This window comes from Balaenoptera physalus (assembly GCF_965194825.1).
Source record: "Balaenoptera physalus genome assembly, chromosome: 3".
Lineage (NCBI taxonomy): Eukaryota > Metazoa > Chordata > Mammalia > Artiodactyla > Balaenopteridae > Balaenoptera > Balaenoptera physalus.
The window spans coordinates 60,075,751-60,096,080 of record NC_138890.1 but is presented as its reverse complement, the minus strand read 5'-3'; the positions used below and the strand labels follow the sequence as shown (position 1 = coordinate 60,096,080).

Genomic DNA, 20,330 nt, shown 5'->3' with positions numbered 1-20,330 from the left:
GAGATAAAGGCATGAGTTCAAAAACTTTAGCAGAATTATGTCTGCATATGTTAAGGTTTATATTGAAGTTATATTGGTAGAGAACCATATTATCATACTTAAAAATCATACTCTGTTCATGAGATTATGGTCTCTACAGATGAGAATCTTTTTAGTTGAAGATCCTGAGTTAATAAAGCCCAACACCTGAAGTACTGGTCACAAGGTCTTCATGGCCAAATGTGATTTTCGTTTTTGGAATAAGATCCGTGAGTTCTTCTTTTTCCTTTCACAGGACAAGCAGGAGGACATGAAGACTATTTTGGAGGGCATAGATCCGGCCAAGCATCAGGTGAGGGTGGCCTTTGATGCTTGTAAGCTACTACATAAAGAATAGATGATGTAGGTAACCAGAACTCTGGATATCTGAATTCCAGCCAAGAAGTTCCAGGACCCTGTTGGGTGACAAAGGAAATCCTCTTCGATTGAAAAAGATTATGAAGTTCCAATAAAAAGAGATTTACATTGCTAGTAGTTTGCTTCCTTAGTATTCTTTTTATGTGGTATTCCTAAAAAAAAAAAAAAATCTCTTAGGTTAAAATAGATTTTCTTATTCAGATAGTTTTTTTGCATTCTCCCTTATTGAGAGAGCTAAGATAACCCAGAGAGAAAGTCTCAGTCATAAAGCCCTTTGTATTCAACTTTGTTCAACAAAAATCTGAAACTCAGATTTAGGGTGATATATTGGATTTTTTTCTATATAATCCTCAAATAAACAACAACAAAAAAACAGTTTAGTGAAACATTTACTATATTGCTCATGCCCTAATTTCTATAAAATTAAAATTTTCTTCTTAAAATCCTTTCATGTAACCTCGTTCTAAGATTGTTTTTTAACAAGGTGAATACTAGTTGATAAACAAACATTTCTTTTGAAAAAAGAAATGTGTGGAATTTGTGCCTGATGCTTTTAGAAGTCAAGCAAATTTAATATCCATTGTAATCCAGAGAGATTTGTTTACACTCAGGAGCAGTGCTTAATTTTTAAATTAGGAATAAGTTGTGATTGCTTCACAATTAATTTAGGCCATCTAAAATAAATTTTTCAGTGTCAAGCCACTCTTAACCATAATGCTTATTAAATATCTTTTTTATTGGCTTTCGGAATGAGAAGTTGTTACATATTCATTCTACTTTGAAGAAAGTAAATAAATTTCTTTCACAAAATACTATGTGAAAATGTAAACTTTTACTCAGTTTATGTAATAGCTGTGGCTCCTATCAAGAATGTAAAGCTGAGTGTTAGTTCAGATAAAGTTAATATTTTCTCCCTGGATTTGTTAAAGAAAATGTGATTTTAAATCTGTCTCTCTAGCTGTAAGTCTCAAGACTTGGGATACTTTTTAAAATTGAGGTTTGTAGCCCCACTTTTAGAGGTTCAGATTCAGCAGATCTGAAATGGGGAGTCTGCATTTTAAATGATATCCCAAGAGATTCTCATAAGTCCTCTATATTCCACACTTTGAGACATTGCTAGAGTCTGTAGATTATTCTGCATCATTGCTGAGTTGTGTTCTTTTCCAACCTTTGCTTTATTATCATTCTTCCTTCTTCCAAACTGAGTAAGCTTGGTTTTTGTCTTTGTTACTTGTGGTTTTTAGAAACTGAGCTAAACACAAACCCTAAAACAGTGCCTCTTAATCTTTTTCCATCTCAGTTCTGCTGAGGGATATGAATCTGATCAGTAACAGATCACTAAATTAGTGATTAATATACAGTGGTGGGTTGGAAGAACATATCCCCTAGGGGAGAGTGTAAGAATCCTTTAGTTACATATATAGTATAAAACAGCCTCCCTCTCCTCTACTCTTATTCTGGTCCTTCCCCCTAGACCATGTCCTCCTTCAACTCCAAGAAACACTGGCTCTGTGATATAGTTACAATCTTCGATATATACCTTGGTTGCCCAGGACTGTGGTTTTAAAGGAAATCAATTTATTTTAAAGAAAAAAAGCCTTAATCTAAAATTAAATTTTGTTATCTAAAGCCAAATAGAAAAAAAATGCACCTTTTTTCTCATAATGCTTATGCATCAGAACGAGAACTTTGCAGTGCATTTTTTATGGACAAGATTTTAGCGGGCTTATAAACTCTGATTATCCACTTATCAATATATTTCAACCATTGGTGATTAGTTTACCTTAATAAACTAAATAGGACCTCCCGCTTTTTAAATAACTTTTTATTAAGGAGTAGCATATATACATATTTTAAAACTTTACTACTTAAAGCTGGAACACTTTTATCAATTTTTTCTTGATCCTTAAAACTATCTGTGCAATACACAAAACTCCTAATACACTTTTTTTTTAAAGGCCAAGTTCTTTCTTTCTAGGTTATTGTATGTTGAATGAGTCCTATCTCAAAGTTGTTTAAATATAAGTAACAAATGACTTCCAGTCAAGAAAGTAAAGTCACTGTTAGTATATTTTCAAACCTCTCTGCTCTCTGTCATTCAAGTACATAGATCTAATAAATAAAATATGGGAGAAAAGCAAACTAAACTAAAAATATATAGCTATACTCAGAGACAAGACCAATGAACTCTGTGGACTGGAAACGGACCCTGGATCCACAGCTGAAGCTGTAGGCCCAAGGAGAATTAAACCTAAAAAAAAATGGGTGCTGGGGGCTGGAATTTCATCATCTTTAAGGGAATAGGGACTGAATGCATCTCACATGGAACTGGCCAATAGATGTAGTCTTATTGCCCAGCCTGTGAAGCAACATGGAAAAAAAGCTCCAAGCAACTGCCCAGAGTGGCAGTTAGAAATTAGCAAGTTGTTTTTCATAGAGGGAAGCTGCAAAGACAACATTGTAACTAAGAACTTGGAGGGCATCATTATTTGATTTAGTGAGAAGAACAGAAATAACTTAATGGGATAAGAAGCTTAAGTTGCCAAGGAAAGAGCTACTTCTAAAATGGACCAGACTGAGGTAACTTTTAGACCATCTAATGAGAAGGGATAAGTTTGTGGATGGAAATAAAAGAAAAAAAACAACTCCCATGCAAAATGAGCTTTTTCAAATAAAATTATAAAGCTCAGGAGCAAATCTACATGAAGAGAGATAGTCAAAATGCAAGCAAACAAAAAGCAGCAGCACAGGAGAATACAGGCCCAAGGAAATTGAAATAAAAGACTTGAATCAAAGATTTTAAGCATGCTTATTTTAAACTATGAACAATAGCCATAAAACAATGTGAGGCAATGAAACAAAAGCTGATGATTATGAATTAAGAACAGATAGATACGAAATAAAACATTTAAACTTTCAGGAGAGAAAATTGTGGAAATAAAAACTAAATATATAGGATAAACAGTATATTGGACAGTTGAATAAAGAATTCATGAATCAAATGATAAAATAAATAATACAGCACAAAGGTAAAGAGATGGAAAATAGGAAAGAGAAATTGAGAGGCCATGTATATATTTGACCATATATATATATATGAAGTTTCTGAAAGAGAGGCTAGAAATAGAAGGCAGAGGCAAAGCTTGAAGAGAAAATGATGGAGAATTTTCTAGAACTGAAGCCTGACATGAATCCTTGATTGAAAAATAATTGCTAAGGAGAACAAATGATACTGCAGAATTTTAAGGATAAAGAAAAATCTTAAAAGCTATTGGAGGAAAAATGAATTATTCTCAAAGGAACAACAATTAAATTTTTGATGGTAGATTCTCATCAACAATAATAATCACAGAAAACGATGGAGAGTAATATCCTCAAACTATCAGAAGAGGGACTTCCCTGGTGGCGCAGTGGTTAAGAATCCACCTGCCAACAGAGGGGACACGGGTTTGAGCCCTGGTCCGGGAAGATCCCACGTGCTGCAGAGCAACTAAGTCCATGTGCCATAACTACTGAGCCTGCGCTCTAGAGCCTGTGTGCCACAACTACTGAAGCCCGTGCACCTAGAGCCCATGCTCTGTAACAAGAGAAGCCACCACAATGAGAAGCCTGCACACCGCAACGCAGAGTAGCCCCGCTCGCCACAACTAGAGAAAAAGCCCATGCGCAGCAACAAAGACCCAACGCAGCCACCCCCCCAAAAAAAAAACAGAAGAAAATAACACAATATAGAATTCTATACTCAACTAACATTCCAAAGAAGGAAAAATAAGCATATTTTCAGATCTACAAAGAATAAGAGTTTACCACCTCAGACCCTTGCCAAAAGAACTACTAAAAGTTATGTACATCAAAAAGGAGAAAAAACCCTGGAGGAAGGCGTGGGATGCAGGAAGCTACGGTAAGCACAGAAATTGGTAAAATATATTATAAATACAAATTTGTGAGTATAAAACCTAAATTTTTATGCTTAAAACCAAAGTAGTACTAAAAATCTAGACAGCAATAGTATGAAATTCAGCAGGATGTTAGAAAGTTCAAAAGCCACGCTAGAATCCTTGTGTTATTCAGGAGTGAAGAATCAGGTACTGAATAACTTTAAAGATTCTTTTTTACAAAAATATATTATTAATCAGAACAAATATAAACCTGTTGAACTCCGTTGTTAAAAGGGCACAGACATGAATTAGATTCAAAATCAAAATCTAGCAAATTCTGTTTTCAGGAGAAAGATCTAAAGCAAAATGACAGGGAAAGGTTGACAAAGTAATGGAAAAAGTTATGTAAGGCAATATTAATATCAGGCAAAATGTAATTTTAAACCAAAATTATTTTTAGAGATAAATAAATGCTCCTCCAGCTAGGATAACAGTTACTAATCAGTAACTAACATCTACCCTCCAATTAAAATAGAAAATTACAAAGTTACAAGAAAATTAGCTCTACATTTGTAATGATGGGATTTTTTCCCACACTTCTCTATGAAACTGATAGATCAAATACATAAAGCGATTGTTAAGAATAGAAAAATCAAGTTTGCTCCTATAAATAGCTATCATTTTGTTTCCAATAAATATGGAATATGTTATTTTCCAGTGCATTGAATATGTGTAAATCTGGTGCATGTTTTAGGCCACAAAAGAGTCTTTAAAACAAACTTCTTAATCATATGAACTACATTCTCTGATCTCTGTTTTTTTAAAATTACAAATTAACAATAAGACCTTATTTTTTTAAATCCCATATAACTAGAAAATGAGGAAAAATACTTTTACATAATTCATGAGTTAAAAAGGCAATCACAGTAAAAATTGCAAAATAGATGTTATCACCAAAACTACACATCAAAACTTGGGTGAGAGGGTACAGCTAAAGTGGTCCTTAGAAGGAAAATTGTGTGTGTGTGTGTGTAATGAAAGTAAATGAAGCTAGTAAAAGAACAATAGCACAAAGAAGGAAGGACATAACATTTTTAAAAAGTTAATAGAATAGTAAACAACAAAAAAAATGGAGTTAAAAAAAGAAAAAATAAGGATAAACAGCAAAATAAAAGCTGATTTTAAAAAAATTCTGAGATAGATAAAATAAGCCCAGCTTTTTTCAAAAGGGCAAAAGGTATATGATAGAACCTTAAAGGGAGTTATAACTGTATGATATAGTAGAGAACTTTAAAATTCATAAGGCAATATGAACAATCAGTTTGAATACTTAGATGAAATGAATACTGATTTTTTTCTATAAATATAAATTATCAAAAATGATTCACGGGGATTCCCTGGCGGTCCAGTGGTTAGGACTCTGTGCTTTCACTACCGAGGGCCCAGGTTCAATCCCTGGTGGAGGAACTAAGATCCCGCAAGCCTCGCTGCATGACCTAAAAAAAAAAAAAAGATTCTAGAATCGTATACCTCAATAAAACAACCATTTCACAAATTGAGTCAGTAGTTCAAAACCATCCATCTAATGAAGGTAAGAGGATCCCAGATGGATTTATAGGTGAGTTTTACCAAATGTTCAAGGAATAGATAATCCCTATATTATTCTAGCTGTTATCCAAAAAGAAGAAAGAAAAAAGGTCAAACTGCACAATACCTAAGTTTGTAGCCTTGAAAAATAATTTTCTTTGTTTATGAAGGAAATAATCATAATTCGTATCCTAAAATTTTATTGATATTGAACAAATATTGGCTGAAATAATAAATCCAACATTCATAAGTAAGTAGCCAGTTGACCCTTGAACGACGTGGGGGTTGGGACGCCCACATGTGCAGTGGAAAATCCACATATAACTTCACATCTACCCATGTTGTGCGGGGTTCTGCATCCCTGTGATCGTGTAGTGTAGAACTTAGGTATCAACATATAAATGGACCTACGCAGTTCAAACCCATGTTATTCAAGGGTCAGCTGTATAGACAAATTTGGTTCCTATCCTAAAAGAAGGATTCAGTGGTCAGATATTTTGGGACAAATGGTATGTGTTGTGGGATATACATTATTAATTTTAGGACAAGAAATATTATAAATACATTATAAAGTTGTAGTATTATCGTATCAACTGTTTCCTCAAACATATTGTTCAAAACCAAAGGAATGAATGTATATTTATAGGGAGGAAAATAAAATAGGCAGCTTTTAACACCTTTTATTTCCAAAATTTTATTAGTATGTTGAATCTTGAAATTTCACTTGGAGTGAGCATCTTGGGATTATACTTTCTGATTTCTTATTTTTAACAGCTATGGGAATATTTTAAATATACAGAACTAACAGTTACTTTAAAAGTTTATTCTAAACAGGGCTTTCAGAATCTTTTGTCTTTGCCACTACTAGTTGCATTGATGGGTGTCACTGCCAGGCTAAAGAGATAAGAAAGAAAAAAAAAGGAAAAGTGACATTAGTATTGCCCACCCATGATCTAGTAATAATGTATTATCAAATGAAGGTAATGAATGTCTTACTCTAAGTTTAGCTACCATTCTTAAAATTAACTTCTCTTTCTCTTATTTACCTAGTAGAAAATTTAAACTTCAAACTTCATTTCTATGAAAGGGAAGATTTGAGAGGTCATGTATGCTTAGGTTCCTTCGTGGTAAACAGTGTTCAAGTACTTCATTGTTTTAGACATTAGGTATATAATGGTAAGCAAAAATGGACATGATTGCTTTTCTCATGAAGCTTATACTTGAGTGGTGGACATGTTACCCAAATAGTTACACAAACTAATATGTGATTGGAACTTATGAAGGAGCAGTTCGTAGAACTGTAAGTCAATAGTAGGAAAAGTGATCTAGTCAAGAAGGTTCAGGAAGTTCTTCCTTGAGGAAATAACACTTAACTTGAGACAGTCAAGGATGAAAAGGAGCTAACAAAGAAGTGTTACAGGGAAGAGAGAGCAGCTTAAGCAAAATGGCCCTGAAACAGGAGGGGAAATAGCAGTTGCTAAAGGAGCAATTTCTTTCCAGTGTGTAGTTGATACAACAACTCCAGCATGTAGTGTGTTGACACAACTTTCTAGGTCTTTCTGAGTAAGCTCTTCATGATGTGTATTCCGTTTTGTTTGAAGTAAATTGCCAGAATATTAGATTTACCTACATTTGAATATAAGTTCAAAATTCATTCTAAAGCCAAATTATGTTGGCATTATCTATAGTTATTCATCCTCCATACCTTAGAGTTAATAAAGATTGTTGTCTAATCAATATGCATAACAAAAATCAAAACATAAACTAGGAGGTTGAGAATTCTACACTATCAAGATAAAAGAAAAGAACTTCTTTTAGAGTGGAATTCCTGTCACTGCAGTCCAGTTTAAAGTTTCCATTGGGTTGACAATCTATTCTTATTGTTAGTTTGCCAAAGTTGTAGTGAGATATAGTTATGTAAGTAGACTAGTTGACTGTGTGGTAGCTAAAGGATTCGCTGAGTTAATTAGAAGAAATCACTGTTCTTTATCAAGTTTTTCTTAGTAACAAAAGAGGACCAGAACAACAGAAATTAATGTTTGCATACATAGTGAGGGGATAGTTGAGAGAACTTTTCGTAAAAGCTGTGTGTCAGCTACATTTTAATACTTAGATGAATGTAGTAAGAGTTCACAGTACTCCCAACAGGCAGTACTACTTACCATACAAGCAAGCTTTTTTTAGTGGCATTTGATATTAGGATGCTTGAGAAGCTGTTTTCTCATTCATTCCTCTTGCTGACAAACTTGCTAGGAAGGATAACAATCTTCCTACTATTGTAAGACTGCTTCTTTTGCCTTTGACTATTCAAGCATTTAATTTCTACTCTAAAAAATAATCAGCTCTTTTGTATTTTTCTTTTTTCCTTTTCCCTTTACTCCTGAAATACCATAGTGTTTTTCTTCAGAGATTGGTTTCTCTCCTTTGATAGATCTCTTATTGGCTTCTGATATGATGAGATCCTCAAAATCACCTCACAAAATTAAGGTTCCTTTTTCATAGTTCAGATGAATAGTTAGGGAAATATCTTTTTAACCTTAGTATTAGAAAAATGCAGTTACTTCTCTTTGGGGATCAAACTAAACATAAGTCTTATCCTTAATGTTTATTGTTTGGTATGTAAAACTGAACTTGCTCTTAGAAAGTTACACCATCTAATGTGGACTGAAATTAATCCTGTATTTTGGAGGAATTGAGGTAGGTAACATAAGTGACTGCGTTGAGTAAGTATTAAATCTTCATTATTTCTTATGTCATTGATACTAAGTGTTAAAAATAGATGGTTAATGAATTGGCACTGATGGATTATTTTATGTTTCTTTACTAGGAACATGAATCTGAAGGTGGAAGAACACCTTTGATGAAAGCTGCGAGAGCTGGCCATTTGTGCACCGTGCAGTTTCTTATTAGCAAAGGTAAAGAAAGTACAAGTGTGCATTTCCAAGAAGGTACAACTTCTGAAAAAAGTTCCTAAACTGTTGCAATTTCTGTTAAAGCTACTTTATCTTTAGTATAAGTGTTGTATTCCAGTCTTTTGTTGCTGTATTTTATTAGGAGGCAGAGTTCATAAGGTACTTTGCTGGGATCTTTATTAGGTGTTTTTTTTTCCTGGCTGCGTTGGGTCTTAGTTGTGGCACACAGGATCTTTGTTGAGGCATGCGGTATCTTTCGTTGCTGCGTGTGGGTTTTTTTTCTCTCTCTCTATTTGTGGCGCACAGGCTCCAGGGCACGTGGGCTCTGTAGTTTGCGGCACGTGGGCTCTAGTTGAGGCTCGCGAGCTCAGTAGTTGTGGCGCAGGGGCCTAGTTGCCCCACGGCACGGGGTATCCCAACTCCCTGACCAGGGATCGAACCTGCGTCCCCTGCATTGGAAGGCGGATTCTTAACCACTGGACCACCAGGGAAGTCCTGTTTATTAGTTTTGAGTTTGAAGTTTTCATCAACCAAAGAGTATATGGTTACTCCCCAAAGTTGGAAAAGTCAAAGGTAAAATGTCCAGCTATATTTAGTAGATACAGTATCGTTCAGCACTTAAGGCAGTTCTGCTGGAAATGGGGAAGGGTGGAGGAGAGAAAGTCTGCTACTGTTGTTGATGGTACAGTTAAATCAACCAAGTACACAAGGGTGTTATTTATTATTTTTATATTCCTCTAGAGATTCTATTATTAGAATATATTTAGGCAAAGAAGTTCAAATGATGGATAAGAGGTAGTTCAAGACTACTTACTATAGGGAAGTGAAATGCTGCTGAACTCAGTTTATGTTGAACCATATAAAATTGTCATTGTATATGTCAAAGATGGTAATATTAGCAATTTCTTTTGGTTCAGCCTAACTCTGTGTAGTTTTCGAGGTACTCTGGCATCTGATAAAAAAATCTTAGGATGTTAATCTGTAAGGAAGGTCCACTCAAGTGTTGTCACCTTATTCAAATAAACATTTTATATCTATTGTATATTCCAATAGAATTCTGACATTTTGTACCATTAAGGATGCAGTGTAAGATTTTATCATTTTAAATATACTTGCTTTCTTCTTTAATTGGATAAAACTAGGCCTGTTTTCTTCACATCACATTTTGCTACCAAGTAAGGCATATCTTACATAATGTTATAACTTAGTCTGTAAAAGCTATTTACTTCAACCATGCAGAAGTAATAAACAGATGGATAACCTTTAGAGTTCTCTCATGCCCCTTTCCTAAAGAAGTTACCTAATCATACCCAGCAACTACCCTGCTAAGCATATAATCAGGCTTGTCAGGAATAAGAACACATTGATTATAGCCTTTCTAGGCTGTAGTAAGTGCTAAACATTCCCACCAACTAAATTTATTATTAACAACTTTAAAAATAATCTCATGTTGCTAATGTAAGGATGTTTATTGGTGTGCCTTGCCTTTCCCAAAGGTACTTTAATACAAGTTAGGATTAGGTTCAGCTGGGTATTTTTGAAAATTAAATAAATAGTAGTTTCCCCTAGGTTTATTTTTCCCTTCATAAAATATGTCGAATTAAGGAAGAAGGAAGAATGAACATTGCTATAGTCTTTTTTTTTTTTTTTTTTTTAATTTATTTGGTTGCACTGGGTCTTAGTTGTGGCAGGCGGGCTCCTTCGTTGCAGCTCACCAGCTCCTTAGTTGTGGCATGTGAACTCTTAGTTGCAGCGTGCATGTGGGATCTAGTTCCCTGACCAGGGGTCAAACCCAGGCCCCCTGCATTGGGAGCATGGAGTCTTATCCACTGTACCACCAGGGAAGTCCCCATTGCTATAGTCTTAACTATCTAGTTGAGTCCTTTTGGGATTGTAAAAGGTAGTTGAACTAAAAATGAGAGGTCTTTTTTTCCGTGAATCAAAATTAATTTACCAAAAAAAGAGGCTAAGAAAAGATTTTGCATTTAGACTTCTTTTAGGTCATATTGTACAAAGCTATTGAACAACTTACTAAATCGCCTTTCTGATAACATATTTGGATAATCTTTTGTCTTCTCTTCATATCCAGGTCTCTCTGACCCTTAAAATACACAATATGAAGAATTATATTTCTCGTAAATATTGTTTAAAAAAATCTGTTTTCTCTACTTTGAGACCTGGCTATACTGCCACATTTCAGAAGTAGATCAAAAATGTCTTTGAAGAGTTACATACAATGGTATTATTTGGTGCTCACATTAACCTGTATATATTTATTAATCTAGATTTTTCATTTTAGAAGTGATATTGAATGAACGAACTACAACTATGCACAGCAATGTGGATGAATCTCAAAAATATTATATTGAGCGAAAGAAGCCAGGCACAAAAGAGTACACTGTATGATTTCATTCGTATAAAGTTCAAAAACTAAAACCAGTTTGGAAGTCAGGATAGTAGTTACCATTGGAGGGCGGGGTAGTGACTGAAAGGGTGCACAAAGTGGGGCTTCTGGTATGTGGATAATGTTCTGTTTCTTGATCTGGGTGCTGGTCACACAAGTGTGTTCACTTTGTGAAAATTTTTCAAACTATACACTTATGATTTGTGCACTTTTTTGTATCTATGTTGTACTTCAAAAAAGTTTTTAAAATCATATTGTCTGAACTGGCTTTGCTAAGATTGCTGTTTATTTTTCTTTGAAGGTGCCAATGTGAATAGGGCTACAGCCAATAACGATCATACAGTAGTGTCGTTGGCATGTGCAGGAGGTCACCTGGCAGTTGTGGAGCTACTCTTGGCTCATGGGGCTGACCCTACTCATCGTCTCAAGGTATTCTACTTCAAAATAAGTAAATAATATATACATCATTATTAAAATATATTTCAAATATTTTAGTGCTTAGTATTTATTAATATTCATTACTGTTTAAATGAGTTTTGATTTTATATGAGCTGCTAAGAAACTAAATGTGTTTAGTAATCATATTATAAAAAGAAATTAATAAATAATTAATTATGGTGTCAATTTTTCTCAGGATGGCTCAACAATGCTCATTGAAGCTGCAAAAGGTGGCCATACTAATGTTGTTTCTTATCTATTGGATTATCCAAACAATGTTCTGTCAGTTCCTACCACAGATGTGTCTCAGCTTACCCCACCTTGTCAAGATCAATCTCAGGTAATGTAAAACAAAGCTTATTTGTAAATATAAATATTCTTCAAATTGGGAGTTTTTGTTTAAAATTAGTCTTTAGTAAAATGGGCTTATTTCTCTCTCTCTTTTTTTTTAATAAATTTATTTATTTATTTACGTCTGCCTTGGGTCTTCGTTGCTGTGCGCGGGCTTTCTCTAGTTGCTGCGAGTGGGGGCTACTCTTCGTTGCGGTGCGTGGGCTTCTCATTGCAGTGGCTTCTCTTGTTGCAGAGCACGGACTCTAGGCACGCAGGCTTCAGTAGTTGTGGCTCGCAGGCTCTAGATCACAGGCTCAGTAGCTGTGGCGCACGGGCTTAGTTGCTCTGCGGCATGTGGGATCTTCCTGGATCAGGGCTCGAACCTGTGTCCCCTGCATTGGCAGGCGGATTCTTAACTACTGTGCCACCAGGGAAGTCCGGCTTATTTCTCTTTTAAATTTGAATAAACCTGGTCCTAAATTCTTTAAGATTTTCTTCAAAAGTACATGGAAAGTTTTTTCACTGTCTTATTTACTGTAAATAGTGGTTAAAAAGAAACACTTAATACCAAATATAAATATAAGTATTCCAAGTTGTCCTTTTATTACAACTAGGTCTTTAAGGTTGTTTGTTTTTTTATGATTACATTAAGCATAATCTTGAACCAAGAGAATGATTTTCCCTTAATACCTCCCAAGACAATATTAATTATCCTATAGATAGTTACTTTTGTCATCCAGGAAAGTATGGGTAAACCAGGATATATGCACCAAAAATTCATTAAAGTAATTTTTAAACCTACCTAAAAATATGGAGAGAATATAGAGAGTATACTAAGTATACAAAGTTCAGTGAAATCTGAAATTCTTTTCTACAAAGTTATCCTGAGAACTACTGAAATACACCAATTCAGGAAATGTGTTGGATTTTTTTCTTTTGACCCATATAGAATTTGAACAAGGGTAAATTGGCCAGTTGAATATGTGACTTGTACTCCTAGCTATAACTGAAACCAGCAAGGATTTCTCCGTAACAAGAGAGTGATATTAATTCCATTTAGCTTATCATTGACTGTTTGTAGAATGCCTGAATTTGCCCAATCACTATTCTCAGAAATTACTGCTTGGTGAATAATGCTGCTGCTGCTGCTTCTCCTTTTCTTCTCCTTCTCCTCCTCCTTCTTCTTCCTCCCCTTCTTCTTCTTCCCCTCCTTCTTCTTCTTCTTTGTTTTTCTCTTAAAGAAACAAAAAAAGTTAATTTGGTGGTATACGAAGAAAATCTAAAACAGGATCTCTTTCATTTATGGACCTTTGTTTTATTCTTTGGGCTGAGATTATTTTTTTCTGAGTTGACTTTTTAGGTTCCACGTGTACCAATGCATACACTCGCCATGGTTGTACCTCCACAGGAACCTGATAGAACTTTACAGGAGAACTCTCCTGCTGTTTTAGGAGTACAAAAAGGTTAGTTCTTGAATTATTTTCCTTAAAATGGGTATGTTATCACCTAAAGTATGAATTCGTAAAGGTACTTTAATGGTACACAGTTACTGTGTATCCAGAATTGAGGTAGGTAATTCTGACAAATGCTAATCATCTTACATACTATTTAAAATAGAAAAGACACAAGTACTAGGAAAAATGATTTCTTAAAATGCTAACATACTTCTAGGTGTAGTTTTCATCTGGCACAGGCAAAGATACTTAAGCATATACCAAGTTCTTCATTATATTAAATAAAGTAGCAAGTTATATTAAAGTAGCAAAAATTTATCAGGCATTCATTTTTCATTTCACAACTCTTTAGCTAAACAGTAATATGAGGAATGAAAATATGTTTGCTGTCAAGTCTTAGTAGCATTGATTCAGTTTGGTGAGTGAGAAGTTTAAGAATTATATTTAGTTTCTTTCATGTAATGCTGAATATATGGCTTAACATCTGTCAGTATGTGAACACGGACAAATAACTATAAAAAAGTATATGAATAATATCCAAGTGAATATCAAGGTGTATACACTATTTAAAGGACTCAAGTTTTTGAGCTCTGTTATTTTTCTGCTGTATTTTCATTTGTAGATATAAAGTACCTTCACTTGGTAATAATGTATGGTTGTCCTACCTGAGTTCTCTGAAATAAAGAAAATAAGTAATATGTAAAGTGTTAAAAACTATTATATGTAAAACAAATGTATAAGCATATTTCATTCATTATATGACAATGAAGTTCTAGATTTTTGAAATCACAGTGAAGTGTATAAGTATATATTTGTATCTTTAACACAGCTTTAAATGAAGTTGGTAAGGAGTGACTATGCAGCAGCAAACAGAAGCTTCTTTCAAATTAATGTCAATTTTAGTAATTTAGAGTATTGTGGGCCTTCACCAAGGATTACTTCATTTCTAAACTATTAATTTCAGAGATAAAATACTTGTAGTCTCTCTGACTTAAGCTAATTCTAGCAGTTTTCCATTGGACACCTAGCTATTCAAACTTCAGAAAATGAAGACTGCTATTTTTAGTCTTAAGAAATAAAAAACAAATTAAGCATGTACTTGTTAAGGAATCTGAGCATCCTAACCGGCTAACAGCCTTTAGTAAAATATTTAAACCTAAATGCCTCTGTTTTTGTTGCTCTTTGTTTGACTATATCCTATAGAGGACTGTAGTAACTTTGGCTAGGGAAATTCAGTACTAAATAAGAAATCATTTAAAAAATATTTATTAACACAGAGCCACAAAATAACCAAGAAATAAGCTAGGAAGGACACAGAGTATGTACAGAAAGGAAGTAAAACATTTTAAATTTCGATTTAATATGTAAGTCAACTGAAACGTTTGGGTAGTGACTTTTTAAGTTGATACTCAAGTGAGTAATCATATTTTTGCTTACTGAAATACCTTCTTATACTGAGTAGCTACTTATTTTCTTCACTTTGATGTTTTTTGGTTTTTTTAAAATTTATTTATTTTTGGCTGCGTTGGGTCTTTGTTGCTGCGTGCAGGCTCTCTCTAGTTGCAGCGAGCAGGGGCCACTCCTCACTGCGGCGCGCGGGCCTCTCATTGTGGCAGCCTCTCCCATTGCAGAGCACGGGCTGTAGGCCCATGGGCTTCAGTAGTTGTGGCACGCAGGCTCAGTAGTTGTGGCTCGTGGGCTCCAGAGCACAGGCTCAGTAGTTGTGGTGCATGGGCCCAGTTGCTCTGAGGCATGTGGGATCCTCCTGGACCAGGGCTCGAACCTGTGTCCCCTGCACTGGCAGGTGGACTCCTAACCAGTGCCCCACCAGGGAAGTCCCTGATGTTTTATTACTTACTGAATAGTGTCAAAATGAACTAACCTTTTAAGGAATCTTTCATTTTACTAAATTATTAGGGAAGGAAAAAATTAACACTTGTATCTAGACACTTGGCACTTGCTGTTGCCAGATGCCAAGTGGTATTGCCAACCCAACATTTATTTATGTGGGAGCAAGCTGTGATAATGCATTGCGTTAAGATTTCATGTTAGTATTGATATAAATCATGTGCATAATAGAATATCACTATAATTTAGGAAAAATCAATTGATGATGTAAAAGTACGTACACACTGAATCACCTGGGTAGATAGAAAAATCTATCTTAAATTATTAAATATACATTATATTCTCCTTAAAGTGGCTTTTTCTTAAAATTTCTCATTTATATAGCTAGAGAAGTTCCTTTGAGTGATGAAATTGCTGTTTGACCGTTTTGCTTTTGTTTTTCCTAAGTCCATAGATTATACCTGCATTGCATATGTGACTAAGGATGGAGGAAGGATTCTTACTCTCTAGGACTCTCTTCCTATTCTAGCAATCATCTTTTCAAGTTTATAACATTTTACTCCTATCTGAAGTCTTTATTCATATCTGCATCCTTTTAAAATATATTCAGGCTCATAAATCTTAGCCAGGTGTTTCTTATATATCCTACTATGATATTCTTTTCTTTCATGTGCACCATTCGTCCAGGCTCCGTCCATCTTGACTCATATTCTTCTGATTTAGGCAACTAATCTCACTTATCCATTGTTAGTTTTCAAGGATTTGAGATCCTAGCTGGCATCTGACAGAGGCCTCAGAATCACCTTTATAAACAAAATGTGAAACTAGGTAAGAGTGATATGCTCAGTTTTCTAGCATTGTTTAGCTTTATCGTCTATAGTTATGAATATTCACATGGGAAAGGATACATAAGTAATATCAAACCTTTGTCCTTCCAAATTTAATATTGTAAATAAATTTGTTGATTGTAGCCACTTGTTGCATCTAATTCATTTGTAGTAACTGATTCTACAGAGATCCTAAAATAGGATTCTGATTATTCTCTGTAGTTATATAGCTTAGAACTAACTAATCCATTGCAAAGCATTAAAATGATGTCAAGATAAACAATACACATCTTTTGTGTGCACCTCAAGGCCCTCTTGAGGAGTCATTTCTTTTCTCTAAACTCCTGTAGCACTTTATTGGATCTTTCTTCTGGTTCTGGTCACTCCTGCACCTTCACCTTCCCTTTGGACTTCAAGTGTGGAAGGTTGAGTTAATCATACTTAATTCCTGGACTTTGTCATCATGACTCTGCTCTTGTTTTACTTTGTTCCTTTTTATCCCTCTTTCCATACCCATACTTCCCCTTAGGCAGTCATTCTAGTGTGTTTGATTTGCAGATTCTTTTGTTCTTACGAGTTCTTATAAAATGTTTACTACTTTATATATTTTTAAATTTACATAAATGGTATTATGCTGTGGATCCTGTTTTGTTTTTTACTTTTTTCACCAACACTGTTTTTAAGATCTATCCATATGTCTACCTCTAGATTGTTTCTACCTGCAGCATACATAGTGTTTCATCCTGTATATCCTCTATTTTTTACTTGTCCTTTCTCTCAATGATGGGTACCCAGATTGTCTCTCATTCCCCACCACCACAGACAATGCTGTGGTGAAAATTCTGGTACAGTCCCCTTATGGATCTGTATGAGAATTTCTCTGGGATAAACTCAGGAGCAGAATTGCCTGTCATAGGAGTATGTAATGTTTATCTGACTAAGTACTGTGAATACACTCTTTAGAATGCTACAGCAGTTTACACTCCCAGCAGCAATGTGTAAGGGTTACTATATTATACGCCCCCATCCCATTTCCGTATCTGCCAACGCTTGGCTTTATCCTTTTATTTGGATTTGTACATTTTTACCTCCCCTTTTAGACTGTAAGCTCCTCGAGGGCAGGGTTTAGGTTGCTCGTCTTTGTATGGTCCACTATGGCTTGCTTGTACTAGACGTTAAATATTTGTTGAATAAATTAATAAATGCCAGGCTAAGAATATAGATTATTCTGAAGGCAAAAGAAAATTATTAAGAATTTTTAAGAAGAGCGACATTGTGATTAAAGGTGATGTTTAAGAACTTAATCAAGAAATACTATTTTAGACTGCTGGGGAACAGATTGAAAACAGAACTATAAATGTAAAGTAAGTATTAGGTTAACATGATGCTTTATATCCCAGAGTTGTTATTGAAGTAGGTAACATGAAAAGTTCTCATTTTAATATCAAATCATTAAAATTGTATAGAAAAATTATATGTACAGTGAATGAGGTTGAGTGTTCCTCTGGAAATTTTACTACTAATATTCTTTAGTTTAATAGATTTCCATTAGTAATCATGCTTATGTGGATTTATGTATGCCCAAATTTAATAATGTCTTTTAACATATAACTGCTTATGTCCACCTCATTTCCTCACTGCCCATAAAAAAATAAAGGCCATGTTCTAAGCTGTCTCTATATCGTGGTTTCCTGTTGCAAACTTTTTTAATTAATGGAGGAAAAGTGAAAGTTGAGGAAGTAGGGTAGAAACCAAACCAAAGAGATAAGATAGTAACTTTACCTGTGTTCCTAAATATTAATTTATGATATCACTCAATGCTACCAATGAGTAGAGAATGAATAGATTTATATATTTCTATCTGACAGTGGGCGATATCTGAGGAAGATGGAACTCTTTTATATTCTGGTGTCTTATACTACTACCTTCCTAGAGACTGAAAATTTTGTTGGTAAAAGGACACTTGTTAACATTCTCTACTTTTCCCCAAAATGAAGGTGTTTCTTCAGCTTCTAGGAATAATTAGGTGACATTTGTTTTTCACCAACATGGCTTAGTCGTGATGTTATAGCTTGTATTAGTGCTTTGATGTGTATCTAGGCAATCCCACTAACTCCATGGATACAGATACTCAGTCATTGTCTATTTGGGGAAGAACTGCTTTTTGTGTATTACTTTCACCATCCTCTGTTCTTCCTGCTACATATATTTTGGGCTTTTTGTCTCTATGTTCAGTTAAATAAGTTACTCTTTGTAATCTTGTGCTCTAAGCTTTTTGTATTTTATTTGTTAACAAGATACAGCCATTTCTCTCTGTTATTATCCTCAAAATTCTAGCCTTATTTTGGATTATCTTACTATTATAAGATTTTAAATCTGACTGTCCAATGTGGTCATAACTAATTACCAGTCTGATTAGTGTTGAACTCTTACCTAGTTTTCTTAATCTTAAATACAAATTACAAAACGCAAATTACAAAATACAAAAACTATACAAGGGTGTTTTAAAATAATGTTGGAGGAGCATTCAGAACTTCTTTGCAGAACTTCTGAATTTACTCTGCTGATGTCATTGAATTTGTTACACAACTGAAAATTTCCTTGCTGGGCTCGCAGATTTATACATTGCTATTTGTGGCAGTTAAACTCCCTTTTCCTACCAAGGATTGTCATTAGGTACTTTGAACAAGTAGAGCAAACCATTATTTCCTATGTGATCTTGAGGAAATAGTTGTAAAATTATCTCACAAACTAACGGCTTTTGCTCTGAAAGGATAAAGTCTGTTCCCACCACTTTGCTCAGATAGAAGTGTAAAATTGAATATGGACAATACATTTTGCTGAATTTTGCGTTTAAAAAATAACTGTCTTTAAAGTAATTGCAGTGATTTTGGAACTGTGGTTGTCTGACCTTGTTAAAGACAGTATCTCAGGGAAAACCTGTTAGACTTTTTTTGATAATAACATGTTGCAAATATTTGAGCTGCCTGCAGTTTTGAGTTCTCCTATTCTAGCAAAAAAAGCAGTGAAATCTATTATTTTTTTGTCTAGTAGTTTTGTCACCCTCTTGCAGTTCTGAGCATTTAAACATCTAATGGATTATTTTTTTCGTTTGGACCTAAGAATCATTTTGAATGCATTGGATGAGCTTATTTTTAAAATTCTGAAGTTACATATATTATTCATATATATTGACTACAGTCCTTAAGAATAGACAACTGTTTTTTACCCAGTTTTTTTTAAATAGCTTTATTGTTGTTTAATTTACACACCATAAAAGTTCACTCATTTTAAATGTACAATACAGTGACTTTTAGCAAATTTACATAATTGCATAACCATCACCTCCATCTAGTTTTGGATCCATCACTCCAAAAAAATCTCTCATGCCTGTTTGTGATCAATCCTCATTCTTACCACTATAATCCAGGCAACCACTATTTTCCTTTCTGTCTCTATAGATTTGCCTTTTCTCTATAGATCTGTTAAAAATGGAATTGTACAACATGTGGTCTTTTGTGTCTGGGTTCTTTCACTTAGCATAATGTTTTCAAGGTTCATCCACGTTGTAGGCTATATCAGTAGTTCCTTTTATTGCTGAATAGTCTCAGTTCTTCCTAAACAAGATTAAGCCTTGAATTTGCCTCTAAGTAGTTATTATGTTTCCTCCACTTTATGCCCAGATGTTAGGATTGTTAATATTGATAATTATTTTGCCATGAGGGGAGTAAATTAATTTAAGTGTGATCGAAAACCTTAAATTAATGTACAGTTACTTCATTTTTAACATACACTGTCAATATGAGTAATCCTATATAGGAAGTCTGATTTTCTCCTAGGTAATATTCATTGTTTCTCTCATAGACTTTTACGTGAAGAGTTTATTTAAACTCAGAATAATTGTCCTTTGTGATACAAGTTTAATACAGTGTTCAGGTATAGAAGTGTTTAAGACTTAATTACTGAAAAATTTTAGAAGGTTATATCTTAAAAATTGATTTCAAATTATATTTTAATATAATAAAGAAACATTTTGGCAGTTTGAAAGACACTTTTCCCTACTTTGATCTACAAGTTACAGTTTCTTCCAGTAACCTGTACTTGCACAGTTAATATTGTAAAAAGAACAATTGGGCAGTTAAGCCAACATTAATGATACCCTCAACATTATTTTGATACTGCTTTAGATTTGATGTTCTTTAAAAAGTCCAATTAAATAAGCAGAATTTTGAGGTTCTTTCCTCTTTGATTTC

General features: G+C 34.3%; 1 protein-coding gene and 1 long non-coding RNA gene across 7 annotated transcripts in view; one reads left to right on the top strand and one right to left on the bottom strand.

The window, feature by feature from the left end:
• LOC309657223 overlaps positions 1-20,330 on the bottom strand; it is a 116,739-nt gene that overhangs the window by 15,064 nt on the left and 81,345 nt on the right. The window lies entirely within an intron of this gene.
• ANKHD1 (ankyrin repeat and KH domain containing 1) overlaps positions 1-20,330 on the top strand; it is a gene marked incomplete at its 3' end in the record, with an annotated part of 115,029 nt that overhangs the window by 60,347 nt on the left and 34,352 nt on the right. For 3 of the 6 annotated variants that reach the window (XM_082454027.1, XM_082454029.1, XM_082454028.1), the window contains exons 11-15: positions 275-331; positions 8,689-8,776; positions 11,479-11,606; positions 11,812-11,955; positions 13,309-13,411. In XM_082454027.1, the coding sequence (XP_082310153.1) occupies positions 275-331; positions 8,689-8,776; positions 11,479-11,606; positions 11,812-11,955; positions 13,309-13,411 (520 nt within the window). Of the gene's footprint in view, positions 1-274; positions 511-8,688; positions 8,777-11,478; positions 11,607-11,811; positions 11,956-13,308; positions 13,412-20,330 lie in introns of those variants that run through there. The other 3 variants (XM_082454031.1, XM_082454030.1, XM_082454032.1) reach the window with 2 other exon arrangements.